Source organism: Dendropsophus ebraccatus, chromosome 6 (genome assembly GCF_027789765.1).
Source record: "Dendropsophus ebraccatus isolate aDenEbr1 chromosome 6, aDenEbr1.pat, whole genome shotgun sequence".
NCBI classification, from domain to species: Eukaryota; Metazoa; Chordata; class Amphibia; order Anura; family Hylidae; genus Dendropsophus; species Dendropsophus ebraccatus.
In genome coordinates, this window is record NC_091459.1 from 14,180,753 (window position 1) to 14,201,187 (window position 20,435).

At 43.5% G+C, this 20,435-nt stretch overlaps 1 protein-coding gene across 2 annotated transcripts in view; it reads right to left on the reverse strand.

Annotated features, from left to right (window-relative positions):
* Positions 1-7,970: 7,970 nt before the first annotated feature.
* The window catches only part of ARHGEF10 (Rho guanine nucleotide exchange factor 10), a 109,465-nt gene continuing 97,000 nt past the window's right edge, over positions 7,971-20,435 (reverse strand). For both annotated transcript variants that reach the window (XM_069974529.1, XM_069974528.1), the window contains exons 26-29: positions 20,018-20,160; positions 16,561-16,735; positions 10,898-11,020; positions 7,971-8,847 (exon numbers count right to left, since the gene is read on the reverse strand). In XM_069974529.1, coding sequence (XP_069830630.1) covers positions 8,321-8,847; positions 10,898-11,020; positions 16,561-16,735; positions 20,018-20,160 — 968 coding nt within the window. In that variant the 3' untranslated portion in view covers positions 7,971-8,320. The remainder of the gene's footprint in view (positions 8,848-10,897; positions 11,021-16,560; positions 16,736-20,017; positions 20,161-20,435) is intronic.

Here is a 20,435-nt window from a genome sequence, read left to right on the forward strand (position 1 = left end):
TGCTTATGGTATTCTAAATGCAGCTTTAGGCTGGGTTCACACACAGTATATTTCAGTCAGTATTGTGGTCTTCATATTGCAACCAAAACCAGGAGTGGATTAAAAACACAGAAAGGATCTGTGCACACAATGGTGAAATTGAGTGGATGGCCGCCATATAACAGTAAATAACGGCCATTATTTCAATATAACAGCCGTTGTTTTAAAATAACAGCAAATATTTGCCATTAAATGGCGGCCATCCACTCAATTTCAACATTGTGTGAACAGATCCTTTCTGTGTTTTCAATCCACTCCTGGTTTTGTTTGCAATATGAGGACCACAATACTGACTGAAATATACGTAGTGTGAACCCAGCCTTATTCTTGATCAAGAATGTATTATAGATGTTTGGCTTTAAAGAAGAACTCCGGGCACTATTTTTAAATATGTTGTTACATAAGAAAGATAGACAAAAACCTAATATACACTAATTATGGGAAATGCACATAAAGTGCTATTTCCCTCAATTTAGTACATCAGGCAGGCTTCAATTTCTCTAAAAAAAAAACAAAAACTGTGACGTCACAAATCAGGTGTAATTCATATGAAATGTCCAGCAGGGGACGCAGTATATGGAGAAATCACATTGTAAGAATAACTAGGTATCACATGTGCCAGCAGCCCCATCCATGGCACACAGGACTGGGCTGCTGGCACTTGAAGTGCCACATCAGACCTGACCAAGACCACCACAACGTGACTGGATAACACCGCCATACCAGATCAATACCACCATACTGTAATTCGATAACACTGCTACAGCAGACCTGACCAATACCACCATACTGTGACTGGATAACACCGCCATACCAGACCTGACCAATACCACCACACTGTGACTGGATAACACTGCCATACCATACCTGAACACCGCCATACTGTGACTGGATAACACCGCCATACCAGACCTGACCAATACCACCATACTATGACTGGATAACACCGCCATACCATACCTGTTCAATACCGCCATACTGTGACTGGATAACACCGCCATACCAGACCTGACCAATACCCCCATACTGTGACTGGATAACACCACCATACCAGACCTGACCAATACCCCCATACTGTGACTGGATAACACCGCGACACCAGACCTGACCAATACCACCATACTGTGACTGGATAACATCGCCATACCAGACCTGACCAATACCACCATACCCCCCACCAGATTTACTGACAAGTCTGAACAGGAGGTGGAAGACTAAAAAAATAAAAACAAAAAAAAAAGTTGTTTCCTTCCCCCTGCAAGATGATGCCCTAGGCATTGGATGGGAGCCTTGTGGTAAATACGGCCCTGGATGGAGTATACCCCTGCAAGGCTTGTGGCATCACACACAGCTGTTGGCAGCAATATGTTTGAAAGCTGACTGGCATGGAAGTATTATTTATTATTATTATTACTACTATTATTATTTTTATTATTATTATTTTACATCTAAATTGTAAAGAAAACTCACCTAGCTCTGTTCTTACCCATCTGTACCCATCTGTGACTGTATTTGTGCATCACTCACAAGATGGATCTTTTCCATTTACTTTTGTAGGAACAAAAACAAAAAAAAATCACTGGAACGGAGAAATATAAAATGTGAAATATTTTCCCTACGTTGGGAGTGAACCAGAGAAGTATTCCACATAAAATAAGCACTGAGTGATCCATGAACGAGTTTCTAGGTAAACAGTGGAAATCTGTGTGGACATTGTTCTTCTATTACAATGGGCGCCTTTATGTGCCGCTCAGATATCTGTATATATTCATAACACAGCAAATGTTATATTAGAACACTTGTAGTATATAGAGCTATCAATCAGTATGTGCGCCAAGGCTTGGCATAGTGTAGTTCTATATCCAGATGGTATATATTAGACCTGACATATTGGAAGATATTGTTAATGTATATAAATGTAAATACAGCAGAGCATTTCTACATATAATCTTTATTATAACACACTCCATACTTTGCAACCTCGATGGTTAGTGCGGTTTTCTTTCCATGTTTGTATTATAAAGGGGGTTGACAAGTCATTCTAAAATGCCATGGAGGGATCATAGAGGGGGCCAAGAGCCAAATGGGGTGCCAGACATACACCACAGGTCTCTGCTATGTAGGATCACTTGTGCTCTTTGAAATCAGTGGATACCATATTGTATTGTCCTAACATGGCACGGATGGGGAAAAGGCTCCCACAGCCCCTCCTACCTTGTTCCCCTAAAAATAAGACCTAGTAAGGTTTTGCTGAATTGCTAAATGTAAGGCCTCCCCCTAGCAAAGTTTTTGCTTGGAGGCATGCCCACGGAACATGCAACAGAACACCAGGGTAGGCAGCTGATTCATTTTAGCCCCCCACCACTGTCCCCTACCTTCACCGTTGGTTGCAGAGCAGCTGCATGCAGGACATGTCTTTTCCGCGACCATCACTTGTAGGCAAGGCATCAAGAGGCCAGTCGCCCGCCCCCATCGTTGCTGTCCCTTACTGCCAGATGTAGAGCTGCACACAGTCTGCCATTATCCTACCAACTACCACCATACCATACGCTGTCCCTGCTGTGCTGTGGTGAGCTCCCCCTGGTGACCAGAAGCCGCCATACAATACGCTGTCCCTGCTTTGCTGTACTAGTGTGCTGTGGTGAGCTCCCCATGGTGGCTGGAAGCTGCAATACTGTACGCTGTCCCTGCTTTGCTGTACTAGTGTGCTGTGGTGAGCTCCCCATGGTGGCTGGAAGCTGCAATACTGTACGCTGTCCCTGCTTTGCTGTACTAGTGTGCTGTGGTGAGCTCCCCATGGTGGCTGGAAGCTGCAATACTATACGCTGTCCCTGCTGTGCTGTACAAGTGTGCTTTGGTGAGCTCCCCATGGTGGCTGGAAGCTACAATACCATCCCTGCTGTTCAAGTGGTCCAGAAACCTCTGTGGGAGATTATTACAGTCTCCAGACTGTACCGTATACCATTATAACAGTATACAGTAGACCATAAACCTAGCGCATCTTTGGAAGCAAAAATTAATATGACACTGTCTTGTTTTGGGGGAAACAGGGTATTATCTGGCCCAGCATATTAGGTTTTGTTTATAAACGGAAATTGAAGGAATAGAAAATAAGTGCAGCTTTTAGGGTAACTACTATGGGGCGTACGCTGTTCTCCTGACAATCCTTCCAGGTATACAGCCTCTTCCCTCTCACACACTGTATAATCAGGGTGGAAAGACACAAGTTTATACATAACAAAATTGCACAATCAGGAAGAAAATGACACATACTGTAGTTCAATCTACTTGGCAGAAGATTTTACACAGTGACTCACGGCTATTGCATACATTTAACTCCTTAGGGTGCGTTCACACCTACAGGATCTGCAGCAGATTTGACGCTGTGTTCAGTTATTTAAATGAAATCTGCTGCAGAAAATCAGCTGCAGATCCTGTAGGTGTGAACGCACCATTAAGCAGCAAACAATCTGCCATGTGCAAATATGTCTGGGAAGAACTCTGAGATTGCTGGATACAGTCTTGTGGCCTTTGCTTGGCTTCAGTTTAAAAAAAAAAAAAAAAAAGCTTGTGGTTTAAAAAAAACTTTCATATCAACTGGGGCCAGAAAGTGCTAGAGATTTGTAATCTATTAAAAAATCTTGTCTTTTAGTACTTATCATCTGCTGTAGGTCCTGCAGGAAGTGGTGTATTCTTTCCAGTCTGAAGAGCAGGAGAGGTTTTCTATGGGGATGTGCTGCTGCTCTGAACAGTTCCTGATACGGACAGAGGTGGCAGCAGAGAGCACTGTGTCAAACTGGAGAGAATACACCACTTCCTGCAGGACATACAGCAGCTGATAAGTACTGGAAGACTTGAGTTTTTTTTTTTTTTTTTTAAATAGAAGTAAATTACAAATCTCTGGCACTTTCTGGCACCTGTGCATTTGAAAGAAATTGGTGAACTACCCTTTAAAATTTGACCTGTACATAAACAATATTTGAATCAAAGAACATGTGGCTGAAGTGTACAACCTAGTATCATTTAGATCTGGGATGGGGAACCTTCAGCTCTCCAGCTGTTGCAAAACTACAACTCCCATCATGCCTGGACAGATAAAGCTTTAGCTGGTACAGTCGCTTTTAAGAAGTCAAATGGGCAGCTGAACAGAAAACAAGACGACATTTCAAACCTTTTTTTGTCAATGGGTCCATAATTGTTTCCTTACCATTGAGTAATCCCACATGTTTTTCCTTTACTTGTTTTGGTGCACATACACTATACGCTAAAGCAATAAATAACTTTTTGTGTGTTTTTAGGTATGTTTAGTTATTACACATTGTTGTATTTTATCAGTAACTATTTATTACATAGTAAAAATACGCTGGGTGAATAACCTCCAAGTATGGGAATGCAATACATTTTGCCAGGGTTTATAATACCTATGTATATAGTATATACATAATCCACCATCTTAGCAGCTAGAAGTCACTCAAAGTATAATGCCAGTTCACCGCTTCTTATACTGCCCCACTAGATATTTAAGTGTCATTATCATTTACATTTTTTTTTTTTTTTTTTTTTTTTGCAGAATTCAATAGTACAGGCGATTTTAAGAAACTTTGTAATTGGGTTTATTAGCTGAAAATGCATTTTTATCATGAAAAAGCATTTTGAAGCTCTCCCCCCCTGTCTTCATGGTTTTCTATGGAGAGGGAAGGGGTGGAGGGAGATGAGGCACCAAAACAGGACAACAAAGAGTTAATTTACAACTACATCACCGGCTATCTCCTCTCAGCACTGACCTCTGAATACTGGCTTTGTTCTCTGCTCTCTGCTGGCGACTAATCTCCCTCCTCCCCCCCTCTATAGAACAGACACGAATCGACTGATGTAAAAGAGTCAAGATTTCCTGATAATGAGCAGTGGATGAGAGAGAGGAGGGGGGGGGGGGCCTGGGGAAAGTCTTTTTGAATGCAGATAATGGCATATTTGCCTAATAAACCCAATTACAAAATTTCTTAAAATCACCTGTACTATTGATTTCTGCAAAAAAAAAAAAAAAGAAAAACGACAGTGATACTTTAAGCAACTGCAAAACAATGGACTGACTTGAAAATTATCACCTTTTTGTACTTGCACGAGATACTGTAAGGGTCCTATTACACGGCCCGATGACTTTCTGTAAGTGAGCACCAATCTAGGAGATGGATGCTCGCTTACAGAAAGTCATCGGGCCATGTAATTTGAAGCCAAAGCCAGGAATGGATTTGAAAAGAGGAGAAATCTCAGGCTTTCCTTTATGACCTGATCTCTGTTTATAGTCTGTTTCTGGCTTTGGCTTCAAATCTGTCAGATAATCTTTCTGTGTAAATGCACCCTGAGTCCAGTAAGTTCCTGACCACTGTGTATTGTAAACATCTGGTGGACGTCCTGCTCCCTCTGGAAACGGCCAGTCAGCACAGACAGTATAGGATCTATGCTGACCGTCCGTTTCCAGAGGGAGTGGAACGTCACTGGATGTTCAAAAAACACACTGTCAGCAGCAAAGAACGGACAGCCCAAAATCCATCAGGATAAGCTATAGCGAAAAACTCCCAACCAACATCTTTTACTGATTCCCATCTGTCAGTAAGTAGCTATAGGGTCATAGCAGAATACAGTCACACTGACTAGATTGACTGACCCCCTGAGTGCTGGACTTTGCACGAAAGCTGATCGGTTCCCCTGCAATTCACAGCAATGCAATCTTCTGCTGTCAGCTGGACTGGATCCAGCTCTTCCCAGTAGCCGAAGCAGCGCGGAGCGGAGCGGACGTCAAAGCCAGCAGCCTGACAAGCTGCCAGCCAATCCTAACGAAGCTCTTCACTTTGTTCCTACTGTAAATTTGCTCATCCCTAGTTGTCACTCAAAGTAATGAAGCAATAACCAGTGCGTGAACATGGCAGAGAAGATGAACCGCCGATTAAAGCTGCAAAGTAAACAGAAATGATGAGGAATTCTGTGTATTATATGGAATGGATCCCTTCACTCACTATAGACTATTCGTGCCGAACAAATCCGTAAAATTTTGGATGTGTATAATGGTCCATAGGAATGAATGGCTCAGTATTCTGACCATACGTCCGGATCCACAAAAGAGACAGAAATAAGGCATGTGTGAAGCAGGCCTTACACAGTGCAAAGTTAGACAGACCTCAAATGTGCCAGATTTATCACTGTGTATCAGGGTGACTAGGGGTGTCAAACTCAGTTCCTCCAGCTGTTAGAAAACTACAATTCCCATCATGCCTGCACAGCTAAAGGTTTAGCATGATGGGAATTGTAGTTATATAACAGCTGGAGGGCCTGAGATAGACATCCCTGGTTTAGACTATTGGACGACTTGCTTAAAAGTGACTCTGTACGCACAATTTGTCCCCCCAACCATTTGTACCTTCAGGTAGCTGCTTTTAATCCAAGATCTGTCCTGGGGTCCGTTCGGCAGGTGATGCAGTTATTGTCCTAAAAAACAACTTTTTAACTTGCAGCCCTGTGTCAAATTGCCGTGGCCTAGAGTGTCTGTGCCCCAGGCCTGCACCACCTCTCCGTCCCTCCTCAACATTAGGAATGCCCCTGGACAGGATTTCTCCTATTCATCACTTGTCTGAACACTGCACATGTGCTTGATCATTAAGGACCATGTGCAGTGTTCAGACAAGTGATGAATAGGAGAAATCCTGCCCAGGGGCGTTCCTAATGATGAGGAGGGTGGAGAGGAAAGACGGTGCAGGCCAAGGGCACAGACACTCTAGGCCACGCCAATTTGACACAGGGCTGCAAGTTTAAAAGTTGTTTTTTAGGACAATAACTGCATCACCTGCTGAACGGACCCCAGGACAGATCTTGGATTAGAGACAGCTATCCGAAGGTACAAGCAGTTGGGGAGGTGAGAGTCACTTCAAGCAAAATTCATGCGCCAAAATGTAGGTGCATTTAGGCCATGCACCTTTTATTACGACGACCATGTTTTACCAAGGCCATGCCTAATAATAAAACGGGCCAAGTCATGCAAGACAGTCCGTAAAAACCGCCACATTTGCATTCGGGCATCTTGGCCGCGGTTTCTTCTCCCACAGACATAGAAAACCAAAACCTCTGAATTATATCCATATTACTTACTTTAATAAAACTTGTTTTTTTTTTGTTTTTTTTTCTGGTGATATCCTTTGAATCTATTATATTTCCAATAAAATGTCTATTATTATGAGTCATCATCAGCCCAGCCATGTTACACATCGATACAACTTTCACTCCTATTCATTCACCCATAAACTAGGCCCATAGACTTTAGTGGTAACACACTGGTTTACATGCACAACAGTATAAAGGACAGACATTCATTTGAGCATTGAGTGGCTACTACAAAGTTCATGATGCAGATAGAACATGTTCCATCTTCTACTAACGGACACTTTGCTTTGTTCACGTCCAGTTTGGTTGCTTATATAATACATACATAATGGCTTATCCCATTCCAGTATTACTAGTGGACTCTCCTCCCCGTCCATGACTGTACCTGTGTAGGAGAGGCCGGCTCATAGCTCATCACGTCCGGAGAAACAAACAATAGATATTCGTGGGCGTTAGTTCTTGTACCATAGACACTGACAACGGACAATGAAGTGGATTGCGGATTGGCTGCAGCATAGATTTCTCGTGGAATAAGGTGACGGATCCATCCCTATACTCTGAATAGATATAGGAATAGTTTGGATAAGGGAACAGGATTGGGTTAGGATACTTAAGTGTTAAGAGACTTAAAGGGATACTCCGGCGAAAATCTTTTCTTTCAAATCAACTGGTTTCAGAAGGTTATACAGATTTGTAATTGACTTCTACTTAAAATCTTAAATCTCAATCAGCTGCTGTATGTCCTGCAGGAAGTGTTGTATTCTTTTCAGTCTGACACAGTGCTCTCTGCTGCCACCTCTGTCCATGTCAGGAACTGTCCAGAGCAGCAGCAAATCCCTAGAGAAAACCTCTTCTGCTCTGGACAGTTCCTGTCTCGGAAGGAGATGTCAGCACTGTGTCAGACTGAAATAGGAAACACCACTTCCTGTGGACATACAGCAGCTGATAAGTACTGGAAGACTTGAGAGTTTTAAATAGAAAAGAATTACAAATCTGTATAACTTTCTGAAACCAGTTCTGAAAGAAAAAAAGATTTTTGCTGGAGTACCCCTTTAAAAATGGGAAGGCGCAGATGGCAGTAGAATACTGTATGAACTATGGCACACATTTACTGTACTCCCGTGTCTCATTAAACGTGTAACAAAGGGATCTGCCAAACCATAGCAGAAGAAACCGGCTCTTCCTGACGCTGTGGTTTAGGCTTCTTGTTTACTCTTCTGTGGCCCTGTCCACCAGAGATGACCAGGACGGAATCCGCCTTAAGCTTCCCTGCTCTTTGTCTTCGGCCGCTTTGCGGTGCCACGTTGGGGTCACTTAGCAGATCATACAGAGTGCAATCTTCCCTCCCTAGGTCGTATGAATTGGAGCCATGTGACAGCGTCAGAGAACACGAGGAAGAAGAGAGGTCACTTTTTTGTGCAATGGATCCCATGGAGCCCCCAAGCCACACAGCACTGTCATTATTGTTGCTGGTTGTAGAAGATCCGGCCTCCTCGTTTTGTATATGAGCGCTGCATGCGTCCTCCGTCTTCTCCCCCACATTTGAGGTCTGGCTGGATCGGCTTGGTGTCCGCTTGTGCTTTTTGTTTACAGCAGTCGCCATTACCAGGAATTTGACAGCACCATGGTGTGAATGGTAAGATACCACTCCTCTCCCTGTAAAATGGAACCAAGCTGTTATTAATATCCACCACACAGTCATGCAATGCTGTGGACACATGAATGACAACTAATACACGCTTAATACTGAAGGGGGTTAACCATTAGTAACTTGACCCTCCTGGCGTTACAAAGAAGCTAGAATGTTGCAGATAAAACCTGCCAGGGACTTCATCAGCTGTCTCAGAAGGGAGGGGGAGACAGAGAGAAAAGCTCACACACAGATTTTTCTGTCTTCAGCAGAAAGCAGCTGCTGAGAACTGGGGGAAGGAGACTAAAGAGATAATAACAAGTATGGAAGGAATTGTTACTCTCACCATGGGCAGCAACATATCAAAAGTTACGTTTGAGTGGAATACCCATTTAAAATTATATTCAGAATTAGCTTTTATTTTACTGTGCCTTAACCTAGCCCCATATATCGGAGTATTGCCTTTAAATAACAACCATTTCGCTGTACAGTGTGAACGATTCTTAAAACTCCATATTAAGCGGATATGTTCTATTGGTAATGTTGCCAGATGGGTTGGATATCATATAAAAAACATCTTTCCTCTGTCCTAACTGTTGATGTCATTAAAGAAAAACAAGATAAAAAAAACACATTTATCAAGAAAATAAAAGCGGCTCGGCCGGTCTGAAAAACAGAGCAAACCAAAACAATGACATAGTGTCAAATGAGCGAGATCATCAGGTTTCCGATGTTCTGAGTTACAAGACAAATAAAGAAGTTGGTGAGAGATTCCATTAACTTGGCAGAGGTATCTAGTCCCAGCTAACAGGAGAAACACAGAGGCTATGCTTTACAGCTTCACCCACTGGGTGTTACACTTGTGCATTCATCTTAAACTACAGAGATGCATCAGATGTTAACTTAAAGGGGTAGTTCACAAACATATGTTTTTTTAATTAACTGGTGCCAGAAAGTGACAGACATTTGTTATTTACTTTAAACAAAAAAATTTAATTCTTCCAGTACTTATCAGCAGATGTATGTCCTGCAGGAAGTGGTGTATTCTCTCCACTCTGCACTGCTCTCTGCTGCCACCTCTGTTAATGGCAGGAACTGTCCAGAGCTGTAGCAAATCCCCATAGAAAACCTCTCCTGCTTTCCAGACTGGAAAGAATACACCATTTCCTGCAGGACATACGGCAACTGATAAGTACTAAAAGACTTGGTCTTTGGCACTTTCTGGCACCAGTTGATTTGAAAGAATTATTATTATTTTTTGGTGAACTACCCCTTTAATTTCCATTTAAAGGGTTAGGGCTGTGTGCACACATTGCAGTTTCACTGTTTTTTTTTTCTACCAGTTTTGTAGCAATTTTGGCAAATTTGTGTCACAATAAAACAGCAGCAGTTTGCACAAAGATTTTGCCAAAAAAAACACGTAAGAACACAGCCTTGGTGAGCTTCTTACTTCCCATTATGTTTTGATTTTGGGACTGATCTAAGACAACAGGTGTCGCCCTCTGTGTGCTGCAGGTGACACAGCACTGGAGCCCTCAAAATAAAATACACAGTGTACAGAAACGCCAACGGAGCACATCGGCCTTGTTTTCTAGCAGATGATTGAAAACATTGCTTAAAGGGGTTGTCCAGCGAAAATCTTTTTCTTTCAAATCAATCAGAAAGTTATATAGATTTGTAATTTATTTCTATAAAAAAAATCTCCAGTCTTCCCATACTTATCAGCTGCTGTATGTCCTGCAGGAAATGTTTTATTTTCAGTCTGACACAGTGCTCTCTGCTGACATCTCTGGCCGAGACAGGAACTGTCCAGAGCAGGAGAGGTTTTCTATGGGGATTCATAGAAAACCGAGACAGAGTTCCTGTCTCGGCCAGAGATGTCAGCAGAGAGCACTGTGTCAGACTGAAAATAAAACAACATTTCCTACATGACACACAGCAGCTGATAAGTACAGGAAGACTTGAGATTTTTTAATAGAAGTAAATTACAAATCTATATAACTTTCTGATATCAGTTGATTTGAAAGAAAGATTTTTGCTGGACAACCCCTTTAATCTTCTCCAGAGAGCACTTACCGGTTACTTTCGGAATCCCCTGTAGACGGGGGACTGGAAATGCTACAATGACACCAAGACTGGTCCCAACCATTAGTAATCCATGGCAGACTAGCAAGCTAGTCACAGACACACGCTGCTGGCCTGAAATCACAAAAAAAAAAAATAAATCAGTGGGCAGTGTAAGGGTCCCATTACACGGGCCGATGAAGGCCCCATCAATAGTGGAAATGAGTGTCCGTGCAGCCCTTGCATAAACAGTTAATACATCATGTGTCCACACTCCCGGTCTTCTCCTGCACTATACATGCTACCGGTCCCGCGGCTGCAGCTTCAGGGAAGCCGATGTTTTTAGGTCTGGACCTAAAGAAGCGATCAGCTAATGATCAGCCTTTCCGCTCCATCACCACTTGGTGTCCCCACTATCTCCTATTAGTCTGTATGCACGGCTGAAGACAAAGGGTTAACTGTTGTTTTGTTCTGTTCACTGTTTGACCAATCACTGGTGCAGGTGCCTCACAGATAATCCACTTATTACACTTCTTTCCTCTCCTCTCTCCAGTAAGTGTCCCACCAATAGGAGGTTAGACCCGGTCACCCCTATATAAGTCAGTTATATGGGAGGGTCGTCTTTAGTGGAGGGTGGAGAAGGAGAGAGTACCTGCTGCAGTATACAGTATATCCGGGCCTGGCCAAGGGCCAGAACCCTTGTTAGAAATCTGTAGCTGTGGTTTCTTTTATGAGAGACGTACAAGTAACAAAGATACACTGCTAAACCCAAAGGTGGGGTAGCTGTAAAGTCAAGGGATTGATCCTCAGTGGGACAAAGAGCCTAAGCTGAAGCATCCCACTGATATCTGCTCGGCCTCCTTGGGTAATCCTGGGAGGTTAGCTTCACCAAGTTGTTTAGGCCTGGGGCTCATGCTACCAAACCTGACAGTCTCTGGGCTGATTGCCTTTTGTCAAGTCTTCTCTCCAGTTCTCTCTCTTCTAACCGTGAGCATGAGGAGTTCTACAGAAACACTAAGTCACGCTCTACACTATGCAGGGAGAGTACAGTTCTAATTAGGCAAGATCCCTAATACAACCCTATACCTCTCTAAAGTCAAGCTACATTTCTTCTCCTGTTACCTTCTTCTCTATGTCTCTACCGCGAGCACCACTGACATCTGTACCTAGCAGGCTGTTTACTCCATTAACTTGTATTGTACTGAAGTTTTTAAGAAAAAGTCACCTTTTGTTTAAGTGCTGCACTCTGTGCTCATTCATTTATTCCGCACCTGCACTCACACCTTGTGCTACCCTTTACAAAGCCCAGTGCCAGTGTGTCCAGGGATGGGTAACGCCACTCCTGGCCACTGTGACAAGTGCCTCTGCGAAAACACCAGAGCCCAACTGCTATATACCATCTCAGAACTTGTCATCAGTACTTTTAAAGGGAATCTGTCACTAGGTTTATTCCACCTTAAATGAGGGCAGCATGAACTAGTGACAGAAATGCTGAATGGATCTGTGTTTTACTTACATCATTCTGCCGTTCTCCTAATATGCAGGAGAATAGGATTCTTGCCACACTCCTCCCCCCGCCTTCCAGCAGATGACTGACAGCCGATTGCCTATACACAGCATGGATAGATAACTGCCAATCAGCAGTTGGTGGGTGGAGTTTTCTGCTTCTCATGAATATCTAGGACTACTGGGCTCATGCACATAATGGGGAGGACTACATATTGTCCATGTTATTCAGGAGGAGATCTGTGAATCAGCTGCACAGAACAATGTAAGTGATACATCATTCTGTTCAGCTTCTCTGTCACTACTTTATGCTACTCTGAGATAGGACGGCATAATCCTACTGACAGAGTCTCTTTAAAAATAAAAGATAATCAAAATCATTCATCATCTAGCAGTACAGCACAACAGTAGCTCCGTAATGGGAGAATGTGAGCTACCCGCCACCTGTTTCCTCACTAGGCCGGCCTCACATTCATGACACGGAGCTGGACATATCGGCATCGTTACTTGGTAAACCTCCAAGCATTGTTTAGGACACCTGGAATATTTTGCTTTTGAAATCTAAGTGTCAGTAATTCACCTTGGACCTAAACAATAAGCAAGTACACACGTGGAAATAGTTATATCAACTCAGGACGTGATTTGCTTCACTGCATATAAATATTTGCTGGGTCTCCCCTGGAAAGAGTTCAAAGTGTTTTTAGGGTACAAACCCACTTGGCGGGTCTGCAGCGAGTCTCCTTGCTGCGTTTTTGCAGCGAGACTCGCTGCAGATCCTGGCCCTATGCTTTCATTAGCAGAGAAACTCGCAGCAGGGATGTACATCCCTGCTGCGATTTTGTCTGCAGCCCGCCCCATTAACCCCCTAGCCGCCGGACATTATACACTACCGGGTCCCCGTTCCTGCTTGCTTCGGGGCTCTCGGTGTCTTCACGGCCCGCCCGGCCAATCAGTGCGCTGCGGCAGGGCAGCGCACTGATTGGCCGGGTAGAACGTGCCGGGAGCCGCCGAAGCAAGCCGGAGCCGGGATCAGGTAATGTATATCCTGCCCGCCCCCCCTGCAGCCCCGATCGCCCCCGGCCGCATGATCGCCCCCCGCACCCCCGGCCGCATGATCGCCCCCCGCAGCCCCCTGCCGCAGGATCGCCCCCCGCAGCCCCCGGCCGCAGGATCGCCCCCCGCAGCCCCCGGCCGCAGGATGGCCCCCCGCAGCCCCCGGCCGCACGATCGCCCCCCGCAGCCCCCCGGCCGCCCCCCGCAGCCCCCGACCACACGATCGCCCCCCGCAGCCCCGATTGCCCCCCGCAGCTCCCGGCCGCACGATCGCCCCCCGCAGCCCCCGGCCGCACGATCGCCCGTGCGGCCGGGGGACGATCGTGCGGCCGGGGGCTGCGGGGGGCGATCATGCGGCCGGGGGCTGCGGGGGGCGATCGTACGGCCGGGGGCTGCGGGGGGCGATCATGCGGCCAGGGGGTGCAGGGGGCGATCGGGGCTGCAGGGGGGGCGGGCAGGATATACATTACCTGATCCCGGCTCCGGCTTGCTTCGGCGGCTCCCGGCACGTTCTGCCCGGCAGCGCACTGATTGGCCGGGCGGGCCGTGAAGACACCGGGAGCCCCGAAGCAAGCAGGAACGGGGACCCGGTAATGTATAATGCCCGGCGGCTAGGGGGTTAATGTACATCCCTGCTGCGAGTTTCTCTGCTAATGAAAGTATAGGGCTGGGATCTGCAGCGAGTCTCGCTGCAAAAACGCAGCAAGGAGACTCGCTGCAGACCCTCCAAGTGGGTTTGTAACCTTAAGGTCTTAGCATCGGCCCCTGTGTGTACATGAGATATAGCTGCATTTGTAACCATTATATGACATATCCTTTATTTTTCACCCCTTCCCTATCCTCAGACTCCCGCTCTAATTTACACTGATTGAAACGAGTGGTGGAAAGCAAGTGCTATAACGTTTTCTATACACACACAGAAGAGATTCTGCTCCCCCATATTTCTATAGCACACTCTCAGAAGCAGCAACATGGAGGACATTATACAACCGTACTGAGCAGTGTTACTCTAAAAGCAGCACAGAGGTGAGACAGAAGGACAATAGAAGCAACAGTGCCTGTGAGTGCTTCTCAAGATACAACTTCTTTCCCCTCCTCTTTCCCTCTACATAGACTTCTATAAGCAGCATAGTATAACCTGATCCCTCAGTGACCTGAAAATCCATCTTTATTTCTGCCTATTTCTTTATGGAAATAGGTTGTCCTTTAAATTACAGTATTTACGCTAGAAAAAAGGCATCTTATGGGCGATCTGATCACAATGTACAAAAATGAACTAAATTGAGTAAAGTAATCAGTACGGAGGAGGATAATATCATATTACAGAGGGATGTGGAGAAGCTGGAGGCTTGGGCGGTGAAATGGCAAATAAAGTTTATTGTGGATAAATGTAAGGTTATGCATTTGGGACTTATTAATAACAGGTACAATTTTTTGCTAAATAATAAAACACTGGGTAAAACTGCTTTGGAAAAGGACCTGGGGGTATTGGTGGACAGTAAACTCATCAGTGATCAGTGCCAGGCAGCAGCTGCCAAGGCTGATAAAATAATGGGATGCATCAAAACAGGCATGGATGCTAAAGATGAGAACATAGTTTTGCCTCACTGGTCAGACCACACATGGTATATACTGGGTACAGCACTGGTATATAAAAAGGACAGAGCTGAACTGGAGGGGGTGCAGAGGAGGGCAACAAAGGTCATTAAGGGAATGGGTGGGTTACAGTGTATCTGTATGGACAATGCCTCGAGGAATAGAGGAATATTTATTATTCTTGGTCCTAATTTATCCCCAGTAAATATTTCTCTCCGCTGTGATTTCATCGGGAGGAACACTCGGTGACACATGGCATGGAGTGATAACCCTTCACCCAGCCACAAGGATGCACCATCGCTTATCATCTCATTGTATGTGTGGAAAACGTATTAAGAGGGATATTTCCTATTTCCTCCAAATTTCCACTGTGGTCTGTTCCGGGACTACTGAAGCAAGGTTTATTCCACTGAAAAGACAGATGGAATATTGTAAACTGCATTACAAACAGCACACTAATAATCTTCACTATAGAAAAAAAAAAAGAAGTACCTGTCACTTGATGAAAGACACTACTTTACAGGACTGGTTAACATGGAATTGTGCTTTATGGAAATAAGTTGTCCTTTAAATGACAGTAATAAGTGAGCATTTATCTCTTGCTTAGTAATAATCTCGCTTCTGACGTTAAGCATCTGCATGAACGCTAACATATGTGCTGAAATACAGTATAGTGTTATCCATATTCCCTAGGACTCTATTTACTGTCATTATTGTAACACATTAAAGGGGGTTGTTCATCAAAAATTTGTTTGCTTTCAAATAAACTGGTGCCAGAGATTTGTAATTTACTTCTATTAAAAAAATGTCAAGTCTCCCAGTACTTATCTGCTGCTGTATGTCCTGCAGGAAGTGGTGTATTCTTTCACAGTGCTCTCTGCTGCCACCTCTGTCCATGTCAGGAACTGTCCAGAGCAGTAGCAAATCCCTATAGAAAACCTCTCATGCTCTCCAGACTGAATAGAATACACCACTTCCTGTAGGACATACAGCAGCTGATAATTACTGGAAGACTTAAGATTTTTTACAGGAGTAGATCAGAAATCTCTGGCACCGGTTGATTTGAAATAACTTTTATTCGTGAACTACCTCTTTAAGCTATCAGGCTTCAAGTTAAAGGTTATACAATGAGTAGTCCCCCTAAGGCTCAGTTCATGTTTGCAATCTGATTAATGTATCCGGTTTCTATCGGTTACTTTTAAACGGACAGAAAAACGTAGTCTGTGTCCGTAAAAAAACGCGTCCATTTCCATCCTTTTTTTTTTTTTATATAATGAGAGTCAATGGCAAAACGGATCCAAAAGGATGACACGCAATTGCATCCGTTTTTTTCCCATTAAACGTATTGCAAAGACGCAGTGTGAACCCAGCCTTATATATACTGGTGAGGGTGATGTGGCATAGGCTTCTAATATAACAAATCGGTTTCCATATAGAGGGAGATGGCCGATTAAAGAAACCCACATAATGCCCTGGTTTGCCCACCTACAGGTATACTATAGTGTAAATGGAATACCTACCTGCTAACATGTTGTGCACTGGAGTTGCTATATTAATATCTTGAAGGTGTTCAAAGGTCTCTGTATGAAATAGACGTAATGCGGAGCCAGCGGTAAAGGCGATCCAGATGCCGACGCCGGCCACGGCCATATGCGAAATCACCATGCCTTCTTCTTGGTGAGCTTCAAACTGGTGCTGAGAAATCAGGGCGACAACAATGACAACAATTAACACTAGAGAATGTGATGATAACGTAACGGATCGCATCAACTGTGCAGAAAACTCACCAGCCACGTCGGATTAAAGTTTCTATAGGAGGAACTACTGAACCAAAACAATTGTTTATTGAGTGAAATTTAAAGGGACTCTGTCACCTTCAACCCCTACACTAAAGTCATCTGTAAGTAGAATAAACAATACTGATTCCAGATCTGTCATTTGTAGCTTTCTACTCTCTTGCATTTCCAAGCTATAAGCCTACACACTGGGCATGCTGAGGCATAGAGAGGACTAATGAAGCCCCTATTCCACGGGCCGACTCGGAGGAGCAAACGAGCGCTGTCAGCGCTTGTTTGCTCCTCGTTCCCCGCTCCCTTTTGTATAAGTTTTAAAAAAACATGCGTTTTGATCAGTTTTTTTTTTTATAATGGAAGTCAATGAAAAAACAGATCAAAACAAAAATGCATTTTTTTTTTTTTTTTTTTTTTACACAGAAACGGATGAAACAAACGGATTGAAAAAAACATAGCGTTAACCCAGCCTTAGGCAATGTTCCCACACAACGTAATTTTTTTTTCAATAAGAAAAAGGACAGCTACGGGGATGGACAACGCACAGTCCAATCCTCGTGAACACAAAAAAAACACACAGTATATTTGATCAGTATTTTTCAACCAAAACCAGGGGTGGATTAAAAACACAGAAAGGATCCGTTCACACACTGTTGAAATGTAGTGGATGGCCGCCATTTAATGGCAAATAACGATGGCTGTTTTAACCCTTTGAGGACCAGGCCCAAAATGACCCAGTGGACCGCGCAAATTTTGATCTTAGTGTTTCCGTTTTTCCCTCCTCCCCTTCTAAGCGCTCCAGCACTCTCAGTTTTCTATCTACAGGCCATGTAAGTGCTTGTTTTTTACAGGAATAGTTGTACTGTGTAATGGCGTCATTCATTTTACCATAACATGTATGATGGAATCCCAAATATATTATTTATGAAGATATAAATAGGTGAAATCGTAAAAAAGAATGCAATATGGTAACGTTTGGGGGGTTCCTGTGTCTACGTAATACACTATATGGTAACAGCGACATGATACAATTATTCTATAGGTCAGCCCGAACACAACCATATGCAGGTTACACAGATTCTCTAATGTTATATATATTTTTTTTATGAAATCCTTTTTTTTGGCAATTAAATATTAATAAAATGGGCCTATTGTGACGCTTATAACGGTTTTATTTTTTCACCTACGGGGCTGTATGGGGTGTCATTTTTTCCGCCATGATCTCTAGTTTTTATTAATACCATATTTGTGAAGATCAAACGTTTTGATCACTTTTTATTGATTTTTTTTTAATATATAATGTAACAAAATCGGTAATCCGCGCACTTTTTTCCCTCTTTTCGTGTACGCCGTTCACCAATCACAATGACGCTTGTTATATTTTAATAGATCGGACAATTACGCACACTACGGTATATTATATGTTTATCTATTTATTTATTTTTATATGTTTTATTTATATAATGGGAAAGGGGGGTGATTTAAACTTTTATTGGGGGAGGGGTTTTGGGGTAGTGTGTTAGTGTTTTGAACTTTTTTTTTTTTTTACACATTTGAAGTCCCTTTGGGGGACTTTTACATACAGTACTTTGATTTATACACTGATCATTGCTATGCCATAGGCACAGCATTGATCAGTGTTATCGGCGATCTGCTCATTGAGCCTGCCTGTGCAGGCTCAGTGTAGCAGATCGCCGATCGGACCGCACGGAGGCAGGTGAGAGACCTCCGGCAGTCCGTTTCAACGATCGGGACCCCCGCAGTCACACTGCGGGGGTCCCGATCGGTAAGTGACAGGGGACTCCCCCTGTCAATTACACTTAAACGCCGCGATCGCTGCAGCGTGTCATTACCGGTGAGGTCCCGGCTGCTGATTGCAGCCGGCCCCCACCTCCTATGAAGCGCGCTCCGCTCCGGAGCGCGCTTCATAGCGGGAGAAACACCCAGGACGTAGAGTTACGTCATGGGTCGTCTGGGGGTTAAAATAACAGTAATTATTTGCCATTAAATGGCGGCCATCCACTACATTTCCATGGTGCGTGAACAGAGCCTTTCTGTGTTTTCAATCCACTCCTGGTTTTGGTTGAAAAATACTGAGCAAAAATACTGTGAGGGAACATAGCTTTAAAGGGGCTTTCCAGACCCAACATTATGTTAAGTCACAGTTTGCAGTTTTCCTAGTGCACCACCAGATATTGGGATAAACTGGTTATTAGTTTAATGACCTCTGCATTACTAGCCTTCCTGCCGCACCTTACAAAAAGTGTGTTTAGTGCATATGTGCAGCATTTCCCTTAAAGGAGAAGTCGGGCGAAAATTTTTATTAAAGTATTGTATTGCCCCCCAAAAGTTATACAAATCACCAATATACACTTATTATGGGAAATGCTTATAAAGTGCGTTTTTTCCTGCACTTACTACTGCATCAAGGATTCACTTCCTGGATAACATGGTGATGTCACTTCCTGGATAACATGGTGATGTCACTTCCTGGATAACATGGTGATGTCACTTCCTGGATAACATGGTGATGTCACTTCCTGGATAAAATGGTGATGTCACGACCCGACTCCCAGAGCTGTGCAGGCTGTGGCTGCTGGAGAGGATGATGGCAGAGGGATGCTCAGTGTCGCTCCAGTGTCCTGTGTCCCTCAGTGTCCCCCTGCCATCATCCTCTCCAGCAGCCACAGCCCGCACAGCTCTGGGAGTCGGGTTGTGACATCACCATGTTATCCAGGAAGTGACATCACCATTTTTATCCAGGAAGTGACATTACCATGTTATCCAGCAAGTGACATTACCATGTTATCCAGGAAGTGACATCACCATGTTATCCAGGAAGTGACATCACCATGTTATCCAGGAAGTGACATCACCATGTTATCCAGGAAGTGACATCACCATGTAATCCAGGAAGTGAAGCCTTGATGCAGTAGTAAGTGCAGGGAAAAAAGCACTTTAGAGGCATTTCCCATAATAAGTGTATATTGGTGATTTGTATAACTTTTTTGGGGCAATACAATACTTTAATAAAAATTTTCGTCTGACTTCTCCTTTAATAAACCATAAGTTATTGATCAGTTTTCTGGATAAGCTGATGGCAGACTATCATGGCTTTAACTACATGATATATATATTTTTAAAGAAATAATTCCAGTATGTAGCCATATTTTATAACTATTCTTACCTCTATGTTATAGCTTTCCTTGCCAATGATGAAGACCTGTCCCCCAGAAGCAGCCCAGATCGTTCCCTCCATCACTAACAAACTGCGAACAGGTAACACACCCAGTTTTATAAGCTTTGGAGAATCTGTGTTCCAGGATCCATCTAAATAATCAAATATAAATCCTAAAAAGTCAGGTTATTTGGCTTTAATACTATTATTGTTACATCAACCTGCACTAGTAGGAACTGAACGTCACAGGAACCATTGCTAATCTTTAAAGGGAATGTGTCACCTACATTTTCTATAATATATATATATATATATATATATATATATATATATATATATATATATATATATATATATATAGCTATTGAATTGAAAAAGCTATAAAAATGACATTTGTTTATGAGCCATTGTTGGCATTGTCTCCTGC